The sequence below is a fragment of the Sinocyclocheilus grahami genome, unplaced genomic scaffold, assembly GCF_001515645.1.
Source record: "Sinocyclocheilus grahami isolate Dianchi unplaced genomic scaffold, SAMN03320097.WGS_v1.1 scaffold78.1, whole genome shotgun sequence".
In the NCBI taxonomy this organism is placed as follows: domain Eukaryota; kingdom Metazoa; phylum Chordata; class Actinopteri; order Cypriniformes; family Cyprinidae; genus Sinocyclocheilus; species Sinocyclocheilus grahami.
The window spans coordinates 844,914-867,360 of NW_015505257.1; the positions used below are offsets into that span (position 1 = coordinate 844,914).

The window sequence follows — 22,447 nt, forward strand, 5'->3', positions numbered from 1 at the left end:
TTAAATGAGCAAAAGGGAAATTCTGCTGATACTGTAATGCATGCATTTGTGTTATACATATGTCTGCCACTAGCAAGGGCTATTTAGCACGCATAGCCTGACAGTGCAGTTTGCAGTTCTGCCTCACAGCTGACCACAGGCACGCTTTAGCTGGTCTGTGGCTTCTTCTGTAACACGTAAAGTCCCTTCCTGGATGCAAAAGACATGAAATTCAGTATTCTTTGCTTAGTGTTTTTCTTTGTGAATAATATAATACCACATAAAGCTCCAAAACATCATAGAAATGCCATTTTGAGTGAAAAAAAAAAGTTTTACATTTTCATTTCGAGTGCACTGTCTCTGTCCTAAAGGGCAAAACCACATCCAATATTTGTAAAATATTTCCATCTCGTGAGTATCACTCCAGTGTTATATATTAAAATATATATTGTCTTAACCACTGGTCTTTTATACAGTGGGTACGGAAAGTATTCAGACCCCCTTAAATTTTTCACTCTTTGTTATATTGCAGCCATTTGCTAAAATCATTTAAGTTAATTTTTTTTCCTCATTAATGTACACACAGCACCGCATATTGACAGAAAAACACAGAATTGTTGACATTTTTGCAGATTTATTAAAAAAGAAAAACTGAAATATCACATGGTCCTAAGTATTCAGACCCTTTGCTCAGTATTTAGTAGAAGCACCCTTTTGATCTAATACAGCCATGAGTCTTTTTGGGAAAGATGCAACAAGTTTTTCACACCTGGATTTGGGGATCCTCTGCCATTCCTCCTTGCAGATCCTCTCCAGTTCTGTCAGGTTGGATGGTAAACGTTGGTGGACAGCCATTTTTAGGTCTCTCCAGAGATGCTCAATTGGGTTTAAGTCAGGGCTCTGGCTGGGCCATTCAAGAACAGTCACAGAGTTGTTGTGAAGCCAATCCTTCGTTATTTTAGCTGTGTGCTTAGGGTCATTGTCTTGTTGGAAGGTAAACCTTCAGCCCAGTCTGAGGTCCTGAGCACTCTGGAGAAGGTTTTCATCCAGGATATCCCTGTACTTGGCCGCATTCATCTTTCCCTCAATTGCAACCAGTCGTCCTGTCCCTGCAGCTGAAAAACACCCCACAGCATGATGCTGCCACCACCATGCTTCACTGCTGGGACTGTATTGGACAGGTGATGAGCAATGCCTGGTTTTCTCCACACATACCGCTTAGAACTAAGGCCAAAAAGTTATATCTTGGTCTCATCAGACCAGAGAATCTTATTTCTCACCATCTTGGAGTCCTCCATGCGGGCTTTCATGTGTCTTGCACCGAGGAGAGGCTTCCGTCGGGCCACTCTGCAATAAAGCCCCGACTGGTGGAGGGCTGCAGGGATGGTTGACTTCTACAACTTTCTCCCATCTCCCGACTGCATCTCTGGAGCTCAGCCACAATGATCTTTGGGTTCTTCTTTACCTCTCTCACCAAGGCTCTTCTCCCCCGATAGCTCAGTTTGGCCGGACAGCCAGCTCTAGGAAAGGTTCTGGTCATCCCAAACGTCTTCCATTTAAGGAATGGAGGCCACTGTGCTCTTGGGAACCTTAAGTGCAGCAGAAATTTTTTTTGTAACCTTGGCCAGATCTGTGCCTTGCCACAATTCTGTCTCTGAGCTCTTCAGGCAGTTCCTTTGACCTCATGATTCTCATTTGCTCTGACATGCACTGTGAGCTGTAAGGTCTTATATAGACAGGTATGTGGCTTTCCTAATCAAGTCCAATCAGTATAATCAAACACAGCTGGACTCAAATGAAGGTGTAGAACCATCTCAAGGATGATCAGAAGAAATGGACAGCACCTGAGTTAAATATATGAGTGTCACAGCAAAGGGTCTGAATACTTAGGACCATGTGATATTTCAGTTTTTCTTTTTTAATAAATCTGCAAAAATGTCAACAATTCTGTGTTTTTCTGTCAATATGGGGTGCTGTGTGTACATTTAATGAGGGAAAAAATTTAATTAAATGATTTTAGCAAATGGCTGCAATATAACAAAGAGTGAAAAATTTAAGGGGGTCTGAATACTTTCCGTACCCACTGTATATACCAGTGCTGAAGGATGATTTGATTTGAAGGATGATTGTTCTTTTATGAAGATTTCACTTAACATAAAAGTGTCTAATCAATTTATCAAATTAATTTATCGTGTTACAAAATGAAAATGTGCTGAACAACAAAGTTGTTGTTGTCTTGAACTGTATTGGCTGAATGAGGCTTTTTGCATTTAGTCAACAAGCAAATTCAAACTGACAAAACAAAGTAGTGTTACTTAATACAATTATTAGGACAATAGTTGAGAGAACGTTTCTCAATCTAAACACATCAAGTTTCCTTGATATTTAAAGTTTCTCACCTATTTATTTTTTTACAGCACGATCTTCAACAAATGTGTTTGAAGCATGTAATGGCTAATAAGTGTCTCCTCCTGCACACAAAATACATATCTTGCTGATTTTACTTAACACAAAGAATTAATTATGCATTTTACTTAACTTTACTTTTACTTAAATCTCTTATTTCACCTTTTTTTTCTTTGTTCTGCTTAGGTGACAAATTTGAGACGAGTGTGAGTTCATCACTTCAAAGATTTAATGCAAAGTCCTCAAAAAATGTAAACATACAAAAGCAAAGCATTAAAAGACACATCACATATACAGTATGTCATGGTGTTTTGAGACAATGTCCTTTATGGATGATTTAATTGTTCCAAATAAACAGAGATTTCTCATTAGACCTCCATAACCTTAATCAACAGATCAGCATTATAGATTTTCATTTTTGCTTTCTGTGTGACTTTGTGATATCATATAAATGTGAGAATTTTATTGGATAATAATGAACAATATATGGCTTCTTACTTATAAGTCAAAGAGCTACTACTGGTATTGGTCACATTGGATTTGGGCCAGTTTGTGTAACTACTGAGTTTGGTATTCTCGGTTGGTGACTCCATGAGGTCTGTATAATTGTTGGAAATCTTGATTTCTAACTGGGCTCCTTTATTTTTAAGTCTGGTATTCTCATTTACTAACTGTTCTCTCTTGCTTATGAGGTCTTGAGTCATGGTTTGTAACTGGTCTTTCTTGTTTTTAAGGTCCGTATTCTCTTTTTTTAACTGGCTTATCTCTTCCATGAGGTCTATATCATTTTTTTGTAACTGTTCTCTAAAGTTGTTGATTTCAATTTTACATTTGTGAGTCTCTGTACTGAGCTGGACGCGTAGCGTTATTATGACAGTCATCAGAACACACAACAGCACCAAACATACTGCAGCTGCTCCGCACACTTCCTAAAAATGACAGACATGAAAGACATGAACAGACATTCTAAATCTTTGTTTACAACTCTGAAAATGTCTCTCTTTGTGTTTATTTACATAATGAGAAGAGTCTGTACCTGCGCTTTGAAGCATTCGTTGTCTCTTTGTATCTGAGTCCTCCACCTCTGTTCTGCGATCATCATTAAATACAATGTCTGCATTGGCATAGATCACCTCTTCATCTTCTCTGTCCATCTCTTGTGTTACAGTGGAGTTCATATTGTCATAAGTACTCTCAGATCTGTCTGACGCATACAAATGATAAGTGTTGTTTCCCTGTGGGTGTCTTCAGATGAAATGCACCACTCTGTGCTATTCTACTTTTTCATGTTCTATAAGAAGAAGTTGAGGTCAAAGTGTCTAGCAAAAGCACATGCAACATTAAATCTGCCATCACTGCATTTTTTAATTTATTTTTCTCATTATTGTAGTCGAATTTAAACTCCAAAAATGGCAAGTGTTGTGACCAAGTAAAAAAAAAAACAAATAACACTACAATACTTTTATTGCACCTTGAATAAACACAGTAAAATTATTTTCATTATCCATTTTTTTAAATTGTAGTAAACATTCTAATAAATTATGGTTCTTTAAAGTTTCTTTACATATTGTGTACATAGTACAACAGTTCTATTAAAAATCATATTGTCCTGAATAACCATTTGTGTTAGAATTTAGGGTTCTTTATTCTATCCATTTTGTTTTTAAATCTGAAACTGTCAAACAATCCTTTCAAAGCCACCACATTATTGATTTTCTGGAGCTCAGTCATTCAACTACTCAGACTATCAGCTGACTCTTGACAAGTACTTGAGATCAGTCTATAAATTAATCTTTACATTGTAACTGGTTTGCTCAATAATGACTTTTTTTTTCTTTTCAGTTTTTTTTCTGTTCATGTAAGTGTGACCAGCTGTGTTTAGTTGAGAATATTTCTCTCCTCTGCACTAAGCAAGTAAGTGACATATAAATTGAACTTATGATCCATATTTCTATTTGAGTTTTCAATGATTACTTGGGTTTATGCTCACATACTGTCTACTACCACAAGTATGTTGCATTAAATGTAATGAATTTAACACTGTAAATTGTAATTTGCTGTAAGTCGTCCTGAGTTCCCTGCATGCATGTTTGCTTTTTTTTACTTATACTGTTGTTTTTGCTAGTTTTTATTCCCAGTTGTTTTTCATTTTGATACGGTTACATCCTTTTTTCTGAGATTGTTCATACAATTGTTCATACAATTTCTATTACAAGTAATTTTAGTGTAAATATGAAATTGATTAAATAAAATATTCATTGAAATATATATACATATATATATATATATATATATATATATATATATATATATATATATATATATATATATGTGTGTGTGTGTGTGTGTGTGTGTGCGTGGTCAAACACTTTCATAAAAACAGTTTTTTTTATAAAATGACAAAGCAAGATCTTGAACAAAATATTCTGTTTATGTTTTTAGCACCTAAACCCTGTAATGAAACCATATGAATGTGTGAAGTGCAAGATCATGCAACAGCCACATGGTAAGTACAAGAAAGATTTAGATAATTATAAGTACGTTTTTCCACAGTCCAAAAATAATTTATGAAATATATTGATGCCACACAATCTCTTATAATGTCAGAGTACAAGAACACCACGTTGGAAGAAAAAAGATACATTGAGAAGAAATTCAACACATTTATTTAAAATGACTTATAAAAATATATATAGTTATAATGTAGTGTAGGGGCCTTTTTTTGTCCCACCATAGTTTATATGGTCATAATAAACTCTAACCTCTTTCACAGAAAAATAATAAAAAGGTCCTCTTCCAGCTAATTCTTCTTCTTCTTATTATTATTATTATTATTAATCAAATGTAATAACATCAAAAAATACAAAAGAAACTCCAACACACCAGCCCCTAATTTATAAAGCATATATAGCAAGCAAATACCTTGACATAATTTTTTTTTTTTTTACATTAAAAACATCAATTATGCAAGTATTTTGAACAACTACTGAATAAATAAAATGCATGAAAATACATGAATTAGGATGTCTTCAACGTCAAGCATCTTATTTAGCATTGTTTTAGCACTGTCAGGCAAAAGAGAAATTCTGCAGCCTTTTTTGTGTAATGTCAGTATCTCTTTGGCAGTGTTCTGCATCTCATTGGCACTAGTGGGGGCTATTTAGCAAACTTAAAGGGATGAACTGAGTTGATCATTAGTCATCATTTACTCACTCTCATGCCGTTCCATACCTGTATGACATTGTTTCTTCTGTGGACAATGTCATACTTCTTCTCTTCTGTCTCCTTCTGGACAAAATATAACTAAATACATGTTTAGTTTAAACCTTTGAATTTCAAATTATTTTAACATTTTACTAATGTCGAAATACATTTTTAATGAAGAAGAAGAAGAAGAATAAAAAAAGGGATTTTATCAGTCCACCACTTTAAAATGTTTTAGGGCAGTAAGTGAAAAAGAAAAAAATTATAATGTATTATATGAATAGTCAAAGCCCTATGAAAGATGAAATAATTTGACAAAAATGGATATGCAAATATGTTTCTTGAAAAACATTTTAGAATACATGTTATTTCTATATTTTGAACATTTTGTAATATTATATTTTATGATTGATTATAAAATTTACATAAAATGCCAAAATGTATATCAGGAAAAATAAAAAGAGTCAGATCTATTCAAAATATATTTATATGAAAGAAAAAAATTATAATGTATTATATGAATAGTCAAAGCCCTATGAAAGATGAAATAATTTGACAAAAATGGATATGCAAATATGTTTCTTGAAAAACATTTTAGAATACATGTTATTTCTGTATTTTGAACATTTTGTAATATTATATTTTATGATTGATTATAACATTTACATAAAATGCCAAAATGTATATCAGGAAAAATAAAAAGAGTCAGATCTATTCAAAATATATTTATATAAGTACATACAGTATTGTTGAAATTGTTTGCCATTAAAACGTACAGTATTACAGTATAGCCCGGGACAGAATGCAAACTCTTGTTTCCCTATACATTATGACCATACGGTGGCACTATCCACTAGCAAATCAAAGAAAATCGTTTTTGTGTGGAGCTTCTCCTTACTGTCAGGATCATGGACTGTCTGTGTCATGTTTTGCCCCTGTTTCTGTTCCCTTATTTGGTCATGTTCCTGTCCTCGTTTAGTTTGATTATGATTCCTGACACCTGTGTTTAGTAATTATCCCTTGTATTTAAAGGGTTAGTTCACCCAAAAATGAAAATTAGCCCATAAATTACGCAGCCTCAAGTCGTCCTAGGTGTATATGACTTTCTTCTTTCAGACGAATCCAGTCTGAGTTCTATTAAAAATTGTCTTTGATCTTTCAAGCTGTTTCATGGCACTCAGCGGGTGTTGCATGCATCAGTCTAAAAGAACTTAATTAAAATGTGCTCATCCATTAAAAAAAAAGTGTCTCACATGGCGTTTTTGTAAGAAAAATATCCATATTCAAAACGTAATAATCACTTTAATGTAGCTTGCGCTCACTGTTGTACACTAAGCAGTTCCGGGCGGATGATTTATGATTAACCGATGCGCGGGACTCGACGAAAGAGAGTAAGCGGCCAGACGAAGCAGTGAAATGTAGCAACACCACTGATCTGTTCAGGGCTTCAAGTGCAGGTCAGTTTCATCTGTAAATACGCTAGATAGTTTTGTCTTTATTAACCTAGTTGAGTATTAAACTGCTAGTATCTGTTAGGCTATTAGTAGCACCCCATTATCATCATTCAGAATACTGTGCTAAAGGACATCAATATCGATTGTAAAGTTACATTAAAAATTTTAGCAGAGACAGATATTCACATGGATTTACTGTACAGGGAGGGAGGGCGCTAGAGCAGACAGCAACACAAAAGTAATAGCCTATGAGTAGCAGGCTCACAGCCTAATAATTCAATAGTGTATTAAACTTTTTCAACAAATATATTGTACTAATTTTGACATTTAGGCACTTTAGAAATTGTGTTTAATACCAGTCAAAGGGTTTTGATCAGTAAGATTTTTTATGTTTTTTTAAAGAAGCCTTCATTTATTTGATCCAAAATACAGCAAAAACAGTAATATTGTGAAACATCTTTTTATTAAAATGTAATTTATTCCGGTGATGTAAAGCTGAATTTTCAGTATCATTACTTCAGTCTTCAGTGTCACGTGATCCTTCAGAAATCATTATATTATTCTGATGATGATGATTATTATTATTATTATTATTATTATTATTATTGTTGAAAACAAATTCGATTTTTTTTCAGGTTTCTTTGATGAGTAGAAAGTTTAAAAGAACAGCATGTATCTGAAATAGAAATCAATTTCAGATTAAAAAAAAAAAGAATTATAAGGAGCTTTTGGTATAGTCCATGGGTAATGTTACAAAAGCTTTTTATTTCAGATAAATGCTGATCTTTGGATCTTTCTATTCATCAAAGAATCCTGATGTACTCAACTGTTTTAAATATTGATAATAATAATAACAACAAATATGTTTCTTGAACAGCAAATTAGCATATTATTATGATTACTGAAGGATCATGTGACACTGAAGACTGGAGTAATGATGCTGAAATTACCTTATTGTACTGCTACGGTGTCAAGCTGTTGTACCCCAAAAGGTTCAATTTTGGCCCCTGTTTTTCTGTGTGGCCTGGATGAGTGTGAGATTTCCCGGCCTGAAATTGCCTCCCAGTCCGGCCCTGGTTAATAGTGAGAACATTCCCTACTCTGCTGAAGCGGGATACTTTGTAGCCAAGATCAGAGCTGCTGATGCTGACTCTGGATATAATGCACTTCTGTCTTATCATCTAACTGAACCCAAAGGAACGAATCTCTTCCGCATTGGAGAGTTTTTCAGATCTGAATCTGTATCTGCTCATCGCTATTGCCTCAGACTCAGTCATCTTTTTATCAGCATTAATAGTGGGGATACTTTTACGCGCACACAAACTCTTCCAACCTCAGAGAAAGACACTGATGATTTCTCCTCATGTATTATTATTCATTTGAAACAAATGTTCAAGCTTTAATAAATTGTTTAGCAGTTATTATATATAATTTTCATTATGTGTAAAAAAGCTATTTTAACGCCCAACTATACTCTTCCTTCTATGGGGGATATAGTAATATCCCATTATTTATTTGTGGTAAAAAAAACATAATTGTGGTGTTTTAATTATGTTTGAAGATATTTTAACTACTTGTTTAATAGTTTCTGGTATTCTGATCATTTTGGGTCAGACTGCTGAAATGGAATTTCTTTATGTGCTAACACGTAGCCACCAATGATGGAGGGTTGTTTTGTTGTTTTATTATTATTCACACTTTCCACTAGTAGTGTACAATAAAAAGCCTTGAACTTACATGAACATATTAAATATTCCCCTTCTGAAAACGATGATTGTTAACCTCGAGGCCAAACTACATTTGATATGAGGTGTTTTATATTCTTTTCTTTTTGTATTTAGTTCGCAACCCACATTTCATACAAATAGTGGGACAGAGCTTTGCTGTTAAAATTAGTTCATAAAAGTTATCATAAAAAGGTATCTTCTTCTTCTTCTTTTTCGTATTTTCGTTATTTTTTATACGATTTCCGAAAGCAGAGTTCCTGTTTGAATTTCAGAACCTCTCACTGGACAGCGACAGTTGTGGTCATTATGAAGGCTTATATTTTTTTCTTATACAACTGGCATTTTTATCATCCCAGTTCGTTTTGTTAACGATTTAAACATGACAGTTAAGGTTTACTGCTGATTTATTTATTTACTTGTTCATTTATTTTATCGCTTGCAAAATGTTTACACTTGATTGTGTTATCATTGTGAAAACGTGTAGACCGTTCACCTGACTTTTAAGATAATCTCATCACACAAGTCCTTCTTCTATTATGTCGTGGAAGTGCGTTTTTTAAAAATACACTTTACAGAGTTTCCATTTCCTTTTATATTTGAAGGTGCTCCTGGATCAACATTAATAGTACACTGCTATTAGAAGTAGAAAAAAACAGCCTGCCATCCATCTAACACTGACTGCTGTTGATGGAGGAAAACCTGCATTGTCTGGAACATTAGAGATAATTATCAATGTTTTGGATGTTAACGACAACTCTCCAGTTTTTAGCAAATCTCTTTACAAAGTGAAAGTGAACGAAAATATTGCTCTGGGATCCCAAATCATCTCCCTTTCTGCTTCTGATTTAGATGAGGGAATAAATAGTGATATAACATTTTCTATTGTTAAGCAAGGTACTAGCAAAGCATCACATTTATTTTCAATTAACCCCGACAGCGGACTTATAACAGTTAAAGGTAATATTGATTATGAAAAAAATGCTGCTGTTGAATTGAGGGTGGAAGCCAAAGATAAAGGCCACCCTCCTAAGAGTTCCCAATGTAAAGTTTTAGTTGAAGTTGTTGATGTGAATGACAACCCACCCGAGCTGATGGTGACTTCTTTGGCCAATACTATTAAAGAGGATTCAAAAGTCGGAACAGCTGTGGCTCTAATTACAATCTCTGATAAAGACGGAGGTAAAAATTGAGTAGTGCACTGCAACATCGTAGGTCAGGTGCCGTTTAAGATCGAGTCCTCGTATAAAAACTACTACTCTTTAGTTGTAGATGGAACACTGGACAGGGAAGAAATTGCGAATTATAATATCACAATAATAGCTTCAGATGAAGGGACCCCTTCACTTTCTAGTACCAGTGTTATCACAGTTCATATATCTGATGTGAATGACAATGCTCCACACTTTCCAGAAGCTGTGATGAACGTATATTTAAAGGAAAACAGTCCAGCAGGTGTCATTATAGCGACAGTGAGTGCTCAGGATCCAGATCTCAACCAGAATGCTCATATTTCATATATTATAATTAGCAGAGACAAAACTGTCATTCCATTGGTGTCTATGATTGACATAAATAGTGAGAGTGGAGACTTGTACAGTAAACAATCATTTAACTATGAAAATCTTAAATCGTTTCATTTTGAAGTTCAGGCCACAGATTCAGGTGTCCCATCACTAAACAGTAACTTAACAGTAAATGTTTTTATAACTGATGAGAATGACAATAGTCCAGTTATTTTACCACCTTATTCTGAACCTGGATCAGTTAATAGTGAGAACATTCCCTACTCTGCTGAAGCGGGATACTTTGTAGCCAAGATCAGAGCTGTTGATGCTGACTCTGGATATAACGCACTTCTGTCTTATCATCTAACTGAACCCAAAGGAACGAATCTCTTCCGCATTGGAAGCAGCACTGGAGAAATAAAGACAAAGAGACGAATGAGTGACAATGACTTAAAACTCACCCACTTCTTATCACAGTGTCTGATAATGGAGAGCCATCACTCTCAGCGACTATGTCCATGGATGTTATTTTCCCATCGTCATTCCCACCTGCAGACGCGGAGTTGATCAGCATTGATGGAGAAGACACTTTTACGCGCAAACAAACTCTTCCGACCACCGAGAAGGTAAGACATTGAATTCTAGTTCACTTCTACTACACTTGACTTACAAAAGTAAACTTATTAGCAACGTTTATGCTGAGCTTTCTAATATTCTAATCCCTTTTAATAGTTTTTAAAAATATTTTAGATGTTTATAAAATAAACAGAAGTTTTTTTTTTTTACCTCATAATATATTAAGTATTTAAAAATAAAAGTTCACACACACCAAACTCAAGTTAACAAGTAAAATACTGGATGCTGTTGACAATGTGGAAGTAATACTTACATTTTTCACTTGTTCAGATGACACATTTTAATTTTGCCAGTTATTTCAGCATGTCGCATATTTGTATTCGTATCACTGTACAGCTTTGGAATTTAGCCTACTTATAGATTTTTATATGTTGGAACAATTACATTGTGATACAATACTGATGTTTGTTTTATGGCTTAACTATATCCTATTTTGTATTGTAATAATTGTATTGTAAGCAAAATCACTTCAGTACATCGGACAGCAGCAGTGGCGCCGTATATTCCTTCTCAATATTCGTGTTTGCTTTTTTTGTTTTGTTTTGCTTTGTTTTTATTGCGTAGATATGAAGTCTTGGATTTGACGTTATGATGAGGGTGATGAATTGTGTTCACTCTTTGTTTTATAGGGAAATTATGAATTAACATCTCATTGTCTCTTCACTTTTGCGACACGTGGTGGCATTGCAGACCATGACTTTGAGAGTTCTCTGAGCTCCTCCTTTACAGCATCAGAACAAGAGGAAATGCGTTGAAGGCTGTAAATAACTAAGGCTTATACTTGCCTCTGCGTCGTGATGTCGGATTGTATTGATAGAGGTCTTTTGAGTTGCTTTAATTGTTTGACACCAAATAAATCATAGAACAATATATTCCAAGATCATGTATGTTACAGAATTTTATTGCTTCTGGATCGTTTTATTTCTGTCTTTATGGGAATCTTCGCTTGGCCAGGTTGTCTATTCCGTCTCCGAGGAGGTAAATAAAGGATCTGTGATCGGGAATATAGCAAAAGACCTGAAGATCAGTGCTCAGGAACTAGAATCACATATGTTTCAGATTATGCCTGGATCAAATGCAAAGTATTTTGATGTAAATGTAAAAACGGGCTCGCTGTTTGTCAAAGACCGGATTGATCGTGAGGAGTTGTGTGGCAATAATCAGAAATGTGCGTTGAATTTAGAGGCTCTTGCTCAGAATCCTCACAGACTTTACCGTCTTGAAATTATAATTGTGGATGTGAACGACAATGCTCCTTTTTTTCCGGACAGCAATCATATTGTGAATGTAACAGAGGATGCAAATATTGGGGACAGATTACCTTTGCCAAATGCTAAAGACTCAGATGTCGGCAGTAATTCTCTAAAGGACTACAAACTCAGTTCAAATGAGTATTTTTCGTTAGATGTTCATAGCGGGCAAAAGAGTTTATCTGCTGAATTAGTGCTACAGAAAGCTTTAGACAGAGAGAAACAAGCTGTTATTCACCTAATACTCACCGCTATTGACGGAGGAAAACCTCCTAAATCTGGAACATTGAATATTGTTGTTGACGTCATGGATGTAAATGATAATAAGCCTATTTTCACCAAACCTTTATACAAAGTTAAAGTGAAGGAAAACGCATCAATTGGAACCAAAATAATGCCGGTTTCTGCCAGTGATTTAGATGAGGGCATCAATAGTGAAATACAGTATTCATTTCATGGACATACCGATGAAATGAACTTGTTTATCATAAATTCTAGCTCAGGAGAAATTGTTGTTCAAGGTCAAGTTGATTACGAGGAACACCCTGCAATTGAACTGCGCGTTCAGGCGAGAGATAAAGGCGTTCCTCCTAAAAGTACACACTGTAAAGTTTTAATAGAAGTTGTGGATGAAAATGACAACGCGCCAGAAATAGTTATGACACCTCTGTTGGAAATTGTGAAAGAAGATACAAAACCGGGAACTGCAGTTGCTTTAGTCGCAGTGTCTGATAAAGATGGAGGTAAAAATGGCATTGTACACTGTGCACTGAAAGGCTCGTATCCTTTCAAACTGGATATGTCATATAACAATCATTATTCTCTAGTAGTAGATGGACCTCTGGACAGAGAGAGTGTTTCTCTGTATAACATCACAATTACAGCTGCAGATGAAGGAACTCCGCCTCTTTCCAGCAGCACTCTTATAACTGTACATATCTCTGATGTTAATGACAATGCTCCACATTTCCCAGCTCCCGTTATTAACGCTTTTCTTCGTGAGAATGGTCAAGCTGGAGGTCTGGTGACAAGAGTGTCAGCTGATGATTCAGACACTGAATAAAGAGTGATGTAGTCGTTTTCCCCTCGCCGTTTCCACCAGCAGACGCAGAGTTGATCAGCGTTAATGGAGAAGACACTTTTACGCGCAAACAAACTCTTCCGACCACCGAGAAGGTAAGACAATGCGTTTTAGTTCACTTCTACTGCACTTGAATTGCAAAAAGTACATTTTAAGCGACGTTTATGTTGAGTTTTATTTTTTCTGTTTATATTTTTATAAAATAAAGAGAAGAAAATAAATGTATTACCCAATATTTTAAGTATTTAAAATTAAAGTTCAGGCGCACCCAAACTCAAGTTAAACACAAGTACACTCTTAAAAATAAAGGTGCTTCAAAAGGTTCTTCAAGCGATGCCATAGAAGAACCATTTTTGGTTCCACAAAGAACCATTCAGTCAAACGTTCTTTAAAGAACCATCTCTTTCTTGCATTTTTATAATCTGAAGAACCTTCTTTCGCCACAAAGAACCTTTTGTGAAACAGAAAGTTTCTTCAGATGTTAAAGGTTCTTTATGGAACCATTAAGACAAAAAGGTTCTTCTATGGCATCGTGAAGCACCTTTATTTTTAAGAGTGTAAAATTCTGGATGATGTGGCAAAGTGGGAAAAGTAATATTTCCACGATTTTTTTACTTTTTGCTTGTTGTTAAAATTATATATTTGAGTTTTGCAAGCATCTCCTGACTCTGGCGTATTTGTATTCCTATCACTCTACAGCTTTGGGAGTTCATCAACACAGTTTGGTTTGCTTGTACTGCGTTTCTACTTTCTCAGAGACGCTGCTTTTGTACACTGCAAGACAAGGTATATTAATAAACCGATTGTTTTAGCCTACTTATAGATTTTTTTATGTATGTTGCAACAACTACCTTTTGAAACCATGATGTTGTTTGTTTCTTGACTTTGTTTTATGGCTTAACTACATCCTAATTTATATTTAAAAAGCAAAATCACTTCAGTACCAAGGGCAGCGACAGTGACGTCTATATTCTTTCTTAATGTTCTTATTTGCATTTTTATTCTGTTTCGTAATGATTGCTTAGATATGAAGGCTTAGATTCGGCATTATGAAGACGGTGATACATTTGCTTCACTGTGTTTCATAGAAAAATTCTGAAGTAACATCATTGTCTCTTCACTTTTGCGACACGTGGTGGCATTGCAGACCATGACTTTGAGAGTTCTCTGAGCTCCTCCTTTACAGCATCAGAACAAGAGGAAATGCGTTGAAGGCTGTAAATAACCAAGGCTTATAGTCCTTTCTGCGTCGTGATGTCGGATTGTATCAATAACAATCTGTTGACCTGTTTTAGTCTTTTTTACACTAAATAAATTGGAAGACATTTTACTGCACAATCATGGATATTACAGAATTCCATGGCTTCTGGATCGTTTTATTTCTGCCTTTATGGAAATCTTCGCTTGGCCAGATTGTCTATTCCGTCTCCGAGGAGGTAAATAAAGGAACTGTGATCGGGAATATAGCAAAAGACCTGAAGATCAGTGCTCAGGAACTAGAATCACATATGTTTCAGATTATGCCTGGATCAAATGCTAAATATTTTGATGTAAATGTAAAAACGGGCTCGCTGTTTGTCAAAGACCGGATTGATCGTGAGGAGTTGTGTGGCAGTAATCAGAAATGTGCGTTGAATTTAGAGGCTCTTGCTCAGAATCCTCACAGACTTTACCGTCTTGAAATTATAATTATGGATGTGAACGACAATGCTCCTTTTTTCCCAGACAACAAGTATGTTGTCAACGTTACAGAGATTGCAAATGAGGGGGAAAGATTTCCTCTTCCCATTGCAAAAGATCCAGATGTTGGCAGTAATTCTCTAAAAGACTACAAACTCAGTTCAAATGAGTATTTTTCTTTAGATATTCATAGCGGACAACAGAGTATGTTAGCTGAGTTAGTACTACAGAAAGCTTTAGACAGAGAGAAACAAGCTGTTATTCACCTAATACTCACCGCTATTGACGGAGGAAAACCTCCTAAATCTGGAACATTGAATATTGTTGTTGACGTCATGGATGTAAATGATAATAAGCCTATTTTCACCAAACCTTTATACAAAGTTAAAGTGAAGGAAAACACACCAATTGGAACCAAAGTAACTACTGTTTCTGCCAGTGATTTGGATGAGGGCATCAATAGTGTAATTCAGTATTCATTTCTTGGACATGGAAATACCGATGAACTGAACCGGTTTGCAATAAATTCTAACTCAGGAGAAATTGTTGTTCAAGGTCAAATTGATTACGAGGAACACCCTGCAATTGAACTGCGCGTTCAGGCGAGAGATAAAGGCGTTCCTCCAAAAAGTACACACTGTAAATTTTTAATAGAAGTTGTCGATGAGAATGACAACGCGCCAGAAATAGTTATGTCTCCTCTGTTGGAAATTATGAAAGAAGACACAAAGTCAGGAACTGCTGTTGCCTTAGTCGCAGTGTCTGATAAAGATGGAGGTAAAAATGGCATTGTACACTGTGCACTGAAAGGCTCGTATCCTTTCAAACGTGTTCCTATAACAACACTGATAAATATAAACTCTTTGAGTGGAGAAATATTCAGCTTACAGTCAATTGACCATGAAGAAACGAGACGATTTCAGTTTCAAGTTATGGCAACAGATTCTGGTGTTCCTCCTCTGAGCAGTAATGCCACTGTAAATGTGTTTATTCTGGATGAGAATGACAACAGTCCGGTTATTTTAATGCCTTATTCTGAACCTGGATCAGTTAATAGTGAGAACATTCCCTACTCTGCTGAAGCGGGATACTTTGTAGCCAAGATCAGAGCTGTTGATGCTGACTCTGGATATAACGCACTTCTGTCTTATCATCTAACTGAACCCAAAGGAACGAATCTCTTCCGCATTGGAAGCAGCACTGGAGAAATAAAGACAAAGAGACGAATGAGTGACAATGACTTAAAAACTCACCCACTTCTTATCACAGTGTCTGATAATGGAGAGCCATCACTCTCAGCGACTATGTCCATGGATGTTGTGGTTGTTGAGAGTCTGGATGACATAAAGACATCATTCAGAGAAGTTCCTGTTAAAGACGAGAGTTTTTCAGATCTGAATCTGTATCTGCTCATCGCTATTGTCTCAGTCATCTTTTTACTGAGTCTCGTGGGGTTGATAGCAGTTAAGTGCTACAGGACAGACGGCAGTTTCAGCAGGTACAGCGCTCCAGTGATCAGCACACATCCAGACGGCAGCTGGTCCTTCTCTAAATCCACACAACAGTACGATGTGTGTTTCAGTTCAGACACAATAAAGAGTGATGTAGTCGTTTTCCCCTCGCCGTTTCCACCAGCAGACGCGGAGTTGATCAGCATTGATGGAGATGACACTTTTACGCGCATGCAAACTCTTCCGACCACCGAGAAGGTAAAGATATTGCATTTTAGTTAACTTCTACTATACTTGACTTGCAAAAGTAATTTTTAGCAACGTTTATGTTGAGTTTTCTTATTTCCTAAGACCTTTTAAAGATTTTTTATTAGATGTTTATAGAATAAACAGAAGCTATATATTTTTTTATTTCCCAATATTTTAAGTATTTAAAAATAAAGATTTATTGGTTTATACATTTTAGTTTTGCAATTTATTGCAGCATCTCGTGACTCTGGCGTATTTGTATTTTTATCACTGTACAGCTTTTATTTGCTTGTACCACGTTTCTACTTTCTCAATGACTTTGCTTTTGTACACTGCAAGACAGGGTATATTTATATACCGATTAATTAATTAATGAATTCCTTCACTCATCATTCATTCATTCATGCATTCATTCATTTGTATTTTAACATACTTATTGATTTTTTATATGTTGGAACAATTACCTTGTGATACCATTCTGATGTTTGTTTGTTGATTTTGTTTGATTAATGGCTTAACTATATATATATATCCCATTTTGTATTTAAAAAGCAAAATCACTTCAGTACCACGGACAGCGGCCGTGACGTCGTATGTTCCTTATCACTAATCATATTTGTGATTTTTTTTTTCTCGAAATTGCGCATATACGAGGACTTAGATTTGAGTTCACGAAGACGGAAAAACGTTTGGTTCACTGTTTTTTATATAAATTTTTTTGAAGTAACATCTGATGGTGTCTTCACCTTTTCAACACGTGGTGGCACTGCAGACCATGACTTTGAGAGTTATCTGAGCTCCTCCTTTACAGCATCAGAACAAGAGGAAATGCGTTGAAGGCTGTAAATAACCAAGGCTTATAGTCCTTTCTGCGTCGTGATGTCGGTTTGTATGGAGAGAGGTCTGTTTAGTTGTTTTAATCGTTTTTTACACTAATCAATTGCAGGATATTTTGCTGCACAGTCATGGATATTACAGAATTCCATGGCTTCTGGATCGTTTTATTTCTGTCTTTATGGAAATCTTCGCTTGGTCAGATTGTCTATTCCGTCTCCGAGGAGGTAAATAAAGGAACTGTGGTTGGGAATTTAGCAAAAGACCTAAAAATCAGTGCCCAGGAACTAGAATCAAGTATGTTTCAGATTATGCCTGGATCAAATGCTAAATATTTTGATGTAAATGTAAAAACGGGCTCGCTGTTTGTCAAAGACCGGATTGATCGTGAGGAGTTGTGTGGCAGTAATCAGAAATGTGCGTTGAATTTAGAGGCTCTTGCTCAGAATCCTCACAGACTTTACCGTCTTGAAATTATAATTATGGATGTGAACGACAATGCTCCTTTTTTTCCGGACAGCAAGTATGTTGTCAGTGTTACAGAGAATGCAAATGAGGGGGAAAGATTTCCTCTTCCCATTGCAAAAGATCCAGATGTTGGCAGTAATTCTCTAAAAGACTACAAACTCAGTTCAAATGAGTATTTTTCTTTAGATGTTAATAGCGGGCAACAGAGTATATCTGCTGAATTAGTGCTACAGAAAGCTTTAGACAGAGAGAAACAAGCTGTTATTCACCTAATACTCACCGCTATTGACGGAGGAAAACCTCCTAAATCTGGAACATTGAATATTGTTGTTGACGTCATGGATGTAAATGATAATAAGCCTATTTTCACCAAACCTTTATACAAAGTTAAAGTGAAGGAAAACACACCAATTGGAACCAAAGTAACTACTGTTTCTGCCAGTGATTTGGATGACGGCATCAGTAGTGAAATTCAGTATTCATTTCTTGGACATGGAAATACCGATGAACTGAACCGGTTTACAATAAATTCTAACTCAGGAGAAATTGTTGTTCAAGGTCAAATTGATTACGAGGAACACCCTGCAATTGAACTGCGCGTTCAGGCGAGAGATAAAGGCGTTCCTCCTAAAAGTACACACTGTAAAGTTTTAATAGAAGTTGTGGATGAGAATGACAACGCGCCAGAAATAGTTATGACACCTCTGTTGGAAATTGTGAAAGAAGATACAAAACCGGGAACTGCAGTTGCTTTAGTCACAGTGTCTGATAAAGATGGAGGTAAAAATGGCATTGTACACTGTGCACTGAAAGGCTCGTATCCTTTCAAACTGGATATGTCATATAACAATCATTATTCTCTAGTGGTAGATGGACCTCTGGACAGAGAGAGTGTTTCTCTGTATAACATCACAATTACAGCTGCAGATGAAGGAACTCCGCCTCTTTCCAGCAGCACTCTTATAACTGTACATATCTCTGATGTTAATGACAATGCTCCACATTTCCCAGCTCCCGTTATTAACGCTTTTCTTCGTGAGAATGGTCAAGCTGGAGGTCTGGTGACAAGAGTGTCAGCTGATGATTCAGACACTGGTGAGAACGCAGAACTTTCATATTCACTGTTAGACAGTTCCAGCTCCAGTGTTCCTATAATCACACTGATAAATATAAACTCTTTGAGTGGAGAAATATTCAGTTTGCAATTATTTAATCACGAAGAAACAAAAAGATTCCAGTTTCAAGTTATGGCAACAGACTCCGGTATTCCTCCTCTGAGCAGTAATGCCACTGTAAATGTGTTTATTCTGGATGAGAATGACAACAGTCCGGTTATTTTACCGCCTTATTCTGAACCTGGATCAGTTAATAGTGAGAACATTCCCTACTCTGCTGAAGCGGGATACTTTGTAGCCAAGATCAGAGCTGTTGATGCTGACTCTGGATATAACGCACTTCTGTCTTATCATCTAACTGAACCCAAAGGAACGAATCTCTTCCGCATTGGAAGCAGCACTGGAGAAATAAAGACAAAGAGACGAATGAGTGACAATGACTTAAAAACTCACCCACTTCTTATCACAGTGTCTGATAATGGAGAGCCATCACTCTCAGCGACTATGTCCATGGATGTTGTGGTTGTTGAGAGTCTGGATGACATAAAGACATCATTCAGAGAAGTTCCTGTTAAAGAGGAGAGTTTTTCAGATCTGAATATGTATCTGCTCATCGCTATTGTCTCAGTCTCAGTCATCTTTTTACTGAGTCTCGTGGGGTTGATAGCAGTTAAGTGCTACAGGACAGACGGCAGTTTCAGCAGGTACAGCGCTCCAGTGATCAGCACACATCCAGACGGCAGCTGGTCCTTCTCTAAATCCACACAACAGTACGATGTGTGTTTCAGTTCAGACACAATAAAGAGTGATGTAGTCGTTTTCCCCTCGCCGTTTCCACCAGCAGACGCGGAGTTGATCAGCATTGATGGAGATGACACTTTTACGCGCATGCAAACTCTTCCGACCACCGAGAAGGTAAGCAGATCTTTTAGAATTAGTGTTGGATAGTTAATTTACTGCTGAATTATTGTTCTCAGCTTTTCTAAATTATTTCGTTTGGTTGTCATAAAAGCTGATTTAGTTTTAACAACGTGGTTGTTAAACTTATTTTTTAAATTTACGTTCATTTCAGTTGCTTTGATTAATTAATTATTTTTTGTTTGTTTTCTATTTGTCAGTGATATAGCGTTTGAGGAGCATACTGTATATGGTGAATCTGGTCCTTTATGGTGCATGTTTTAAAATGTTTTAATATTTTAAAGCATTAAAACAATCATGGTGTATTTGAGCTTTATGTTTTACATATTAGAAAATCAGTAGACCCTACGCTATTTTTTTTTTAACAAAAGGTTCAACATTCATAAACTTTTAACATCAATGGGACATTTCCACTGCACAAAATGTTATTTCACACTAAGGAGAGGGACAAATGCTCTTTGGGAAAATAGATTTTATTTTTGCATCGCTACGAAAACCCCTTTTTGGAGCCTTTATTTGTAACAATATGTCTCAAGGAGATATATACATTAAGATTTTAAGACGCACGAGATAGGCAAAGCGCAATTAAAAGGTACTATATGCAGCAACGAAAGCGAAAATAGATCGTATTAATAATAATAATAATAGTAATACATTCTGGCATTCAGTGATTCGTCAACACAGTGTTCTAGTCGTGTTTTCTTCTATTATATTGACAGATTTGACCTTTTTTCCATCATATCACTGTGCATCTCACTTACCGGGTCATTAGTTTTGTTAAAACAACTTTCTATTATGACCTGTTTAATCGACCACTGCATTTTACAGAGTAGATTCTGTCTTAACAAACATCTGTTTGATTGTTTGCAGTCTTATTAAATTATTCATGCTGCTATCATATAACGTTATACTGCGCATTTTTAAATTGTTTTTGAGCGTTAAATGTATTTGAGTATTGCTGCTGTTGATGTCGTTGTTATATTATTCATTTTTTGGGGAGGATTTGTAAATAGATAATTCATGTTATACTATAGGTAATGCACATGGTGTCACTGCAGACCGTCAGTAAAATGTTTATAGTTTGTTCTCTGCAGCCTCTCTCTCTCTCTCTCTCGCTCTCTCTCTGGATCTTGGTGTTAGTGAGTGTATCTGCTGCTAAAACGTAATGATGCTGTTTCGTTTCGTGTTTCCTGAATGCAAAGAAGAAATATAGATTCTCGAGCTTATATTTTTTGTTTTACTGCCACCAAGACAGCTGTGGATGACCATCATGGTCTTAATGGGATATTTCGAGTGTGGATTTATATTTTTCTTTTCTTTGCTGGATTCTGCGTCTGCTCAAATCGTCTATTCCGTACCGGAAGAGGTAAATAAAGGGACAGTTGTTGGGAATATAGCGAAAGACCTGAACATAAATGTTCATGAACTGGAATCTCGTATGCTTGAGATTGTGACTGGATCAAATAAGAAGTATTTTGACGTAAATCTGAAAACTGGCGTTCTGTTTGTTAATGACAGAATTGACCGTGATGAGTTATGCGTGTCGAGTTGATAAATATAAACTCTTTGAGTGGAGAACTATTCAGTTTGCAATCATTTAATCACGAAGAAACGAAAAGATTTCAGATTCAAGTTATGGCAACAGATTCCGGTGTTCCTCCTCTGAGCAGTAATGCCACTGTAAATGTATTTATTCTGGATGAGAATGACAACAGTCCGGTTATTTTACCGCCTTATTCTGAACCTGGATCAGTTAATAGTGAGAACATTCCCTACTCTGCTGAAGCGGGATACTTTGTAGCCAAGATCAGAGCTGTTGATGCTGACTCTGGATATAACGCACTTCTGTCTTATCATCTAACTGAACCCAAAGGAACGAATCTCTTCCGCATTGGAAGCAGCACTGGAGAAATAAAGACAAAGAGACGAATGAGTGACAATGACTTAAAAACTCACCCACTTCTTATCACAGTGTCTGATAATGGAGAGCCATCACTCTCAGCGACTATGTCCATGGATGTTATGGTTGTTGAGAGTCTGGATGACATAAAGACATCATTCAGAGAAGTTCCTGTTAAAGAAGAGAGTTTTTCAGATCTGAATCTGTATCTGCTCATCGCTATTGTCTCAGTCTCAGTCATCTTTTTACTGAGTCTCGTGGGGTTGATAGCAGTTAAGTGCTACAGGACAGACGGCAGTTTCAGCAGGTACAGCGCTCCAGTGATCAGCACACATCCAGACGGCAGCTGGTCCTTCTCTAAATCCACACAACAGTACGACAGTACGACGTGTTCAGACACAATAAAGAGTGATGTAGTAGTGTTTCCTGTACCAGCCCAAGCTGTAGATGGCGAGTTGATGAGTTGATAAGAAGCAGATACTTTCTCGCTAACACAAACTCTACCAAAAGATATGGAGGTAAGACATTTTGCCAGATATTTTTTTTATGTTTATATATATATGTGTGTGTGTGTGTGTGTGTGTGTGTGT

The 22,447-nt window shown here is 36.2% G+C and overlaps 2 protein-coding genes and 1 pseudogene across 2 annotated transcripts in view; all 3 read left to right on the forward strand.

Moving 5' to 3' along the window:
- The first annotated feature begins 6,956 nt into the window (after positions 1 to 6,956).
- Positions 6,957 to 11,666, forward strand: LOC107586179 (protocadherin alpha-3-like; annotated as a pseudogene).
- Positions 11,667 to 11,773: 107 nt separating this feature from the next.
- On the forward strand, positions 11,774 to 16,655 carry LOC107586180 (protocadherin alpha-7-like). Its single transcript, XM_016273450.1, has 3 exons — positions 11,774 to 13,185; positions 13,522 to 13,531; positions 15,676 to 16,655. Exons 1-3 carry the CDS (start codon positions 11,794 to 11,796, stop codon positions 16,653 to 16,655), a joined length of 2,382 nt encoding a protein of 793 aa, XP_016128936.1. The 5' UTR covers positions 11,774 to 11,793.
- A 4,572-nt stretch (positions 16,656 to 21,227) lies between these two features.
- LOC107586181 (protocadherin gamma-A11-like) overlaps positions 21,228 to 22,447 on the forward strand; it is a 9,706-nt gene continuing 8,486 nt past the window's right edge. Inside the window, exons 1-2 of the mRNA XM_016273451.1 lie at positions 21,228 to 21,504; positions 21,711 to 22,164. Of these exons, the coding sequence (XP_016128937.1) occupies positions 21,228 to 21,504; positions 21,711 to 22,164 (731 nt within the window). The remainder of the gene's footprint in view (positions 21,505 to 21,710; positions 22,165 to 22,447) is intronic.

Excerpts from the sequence above, each read along its gene's own strand:
- LOC107586180 (XM_016273450.1), top strand. The coding sequence starts at position 11,794 with ATGTATGTTACAGAATTTTATTGCTTCTGGATCGTTTTATTTCTGTCT.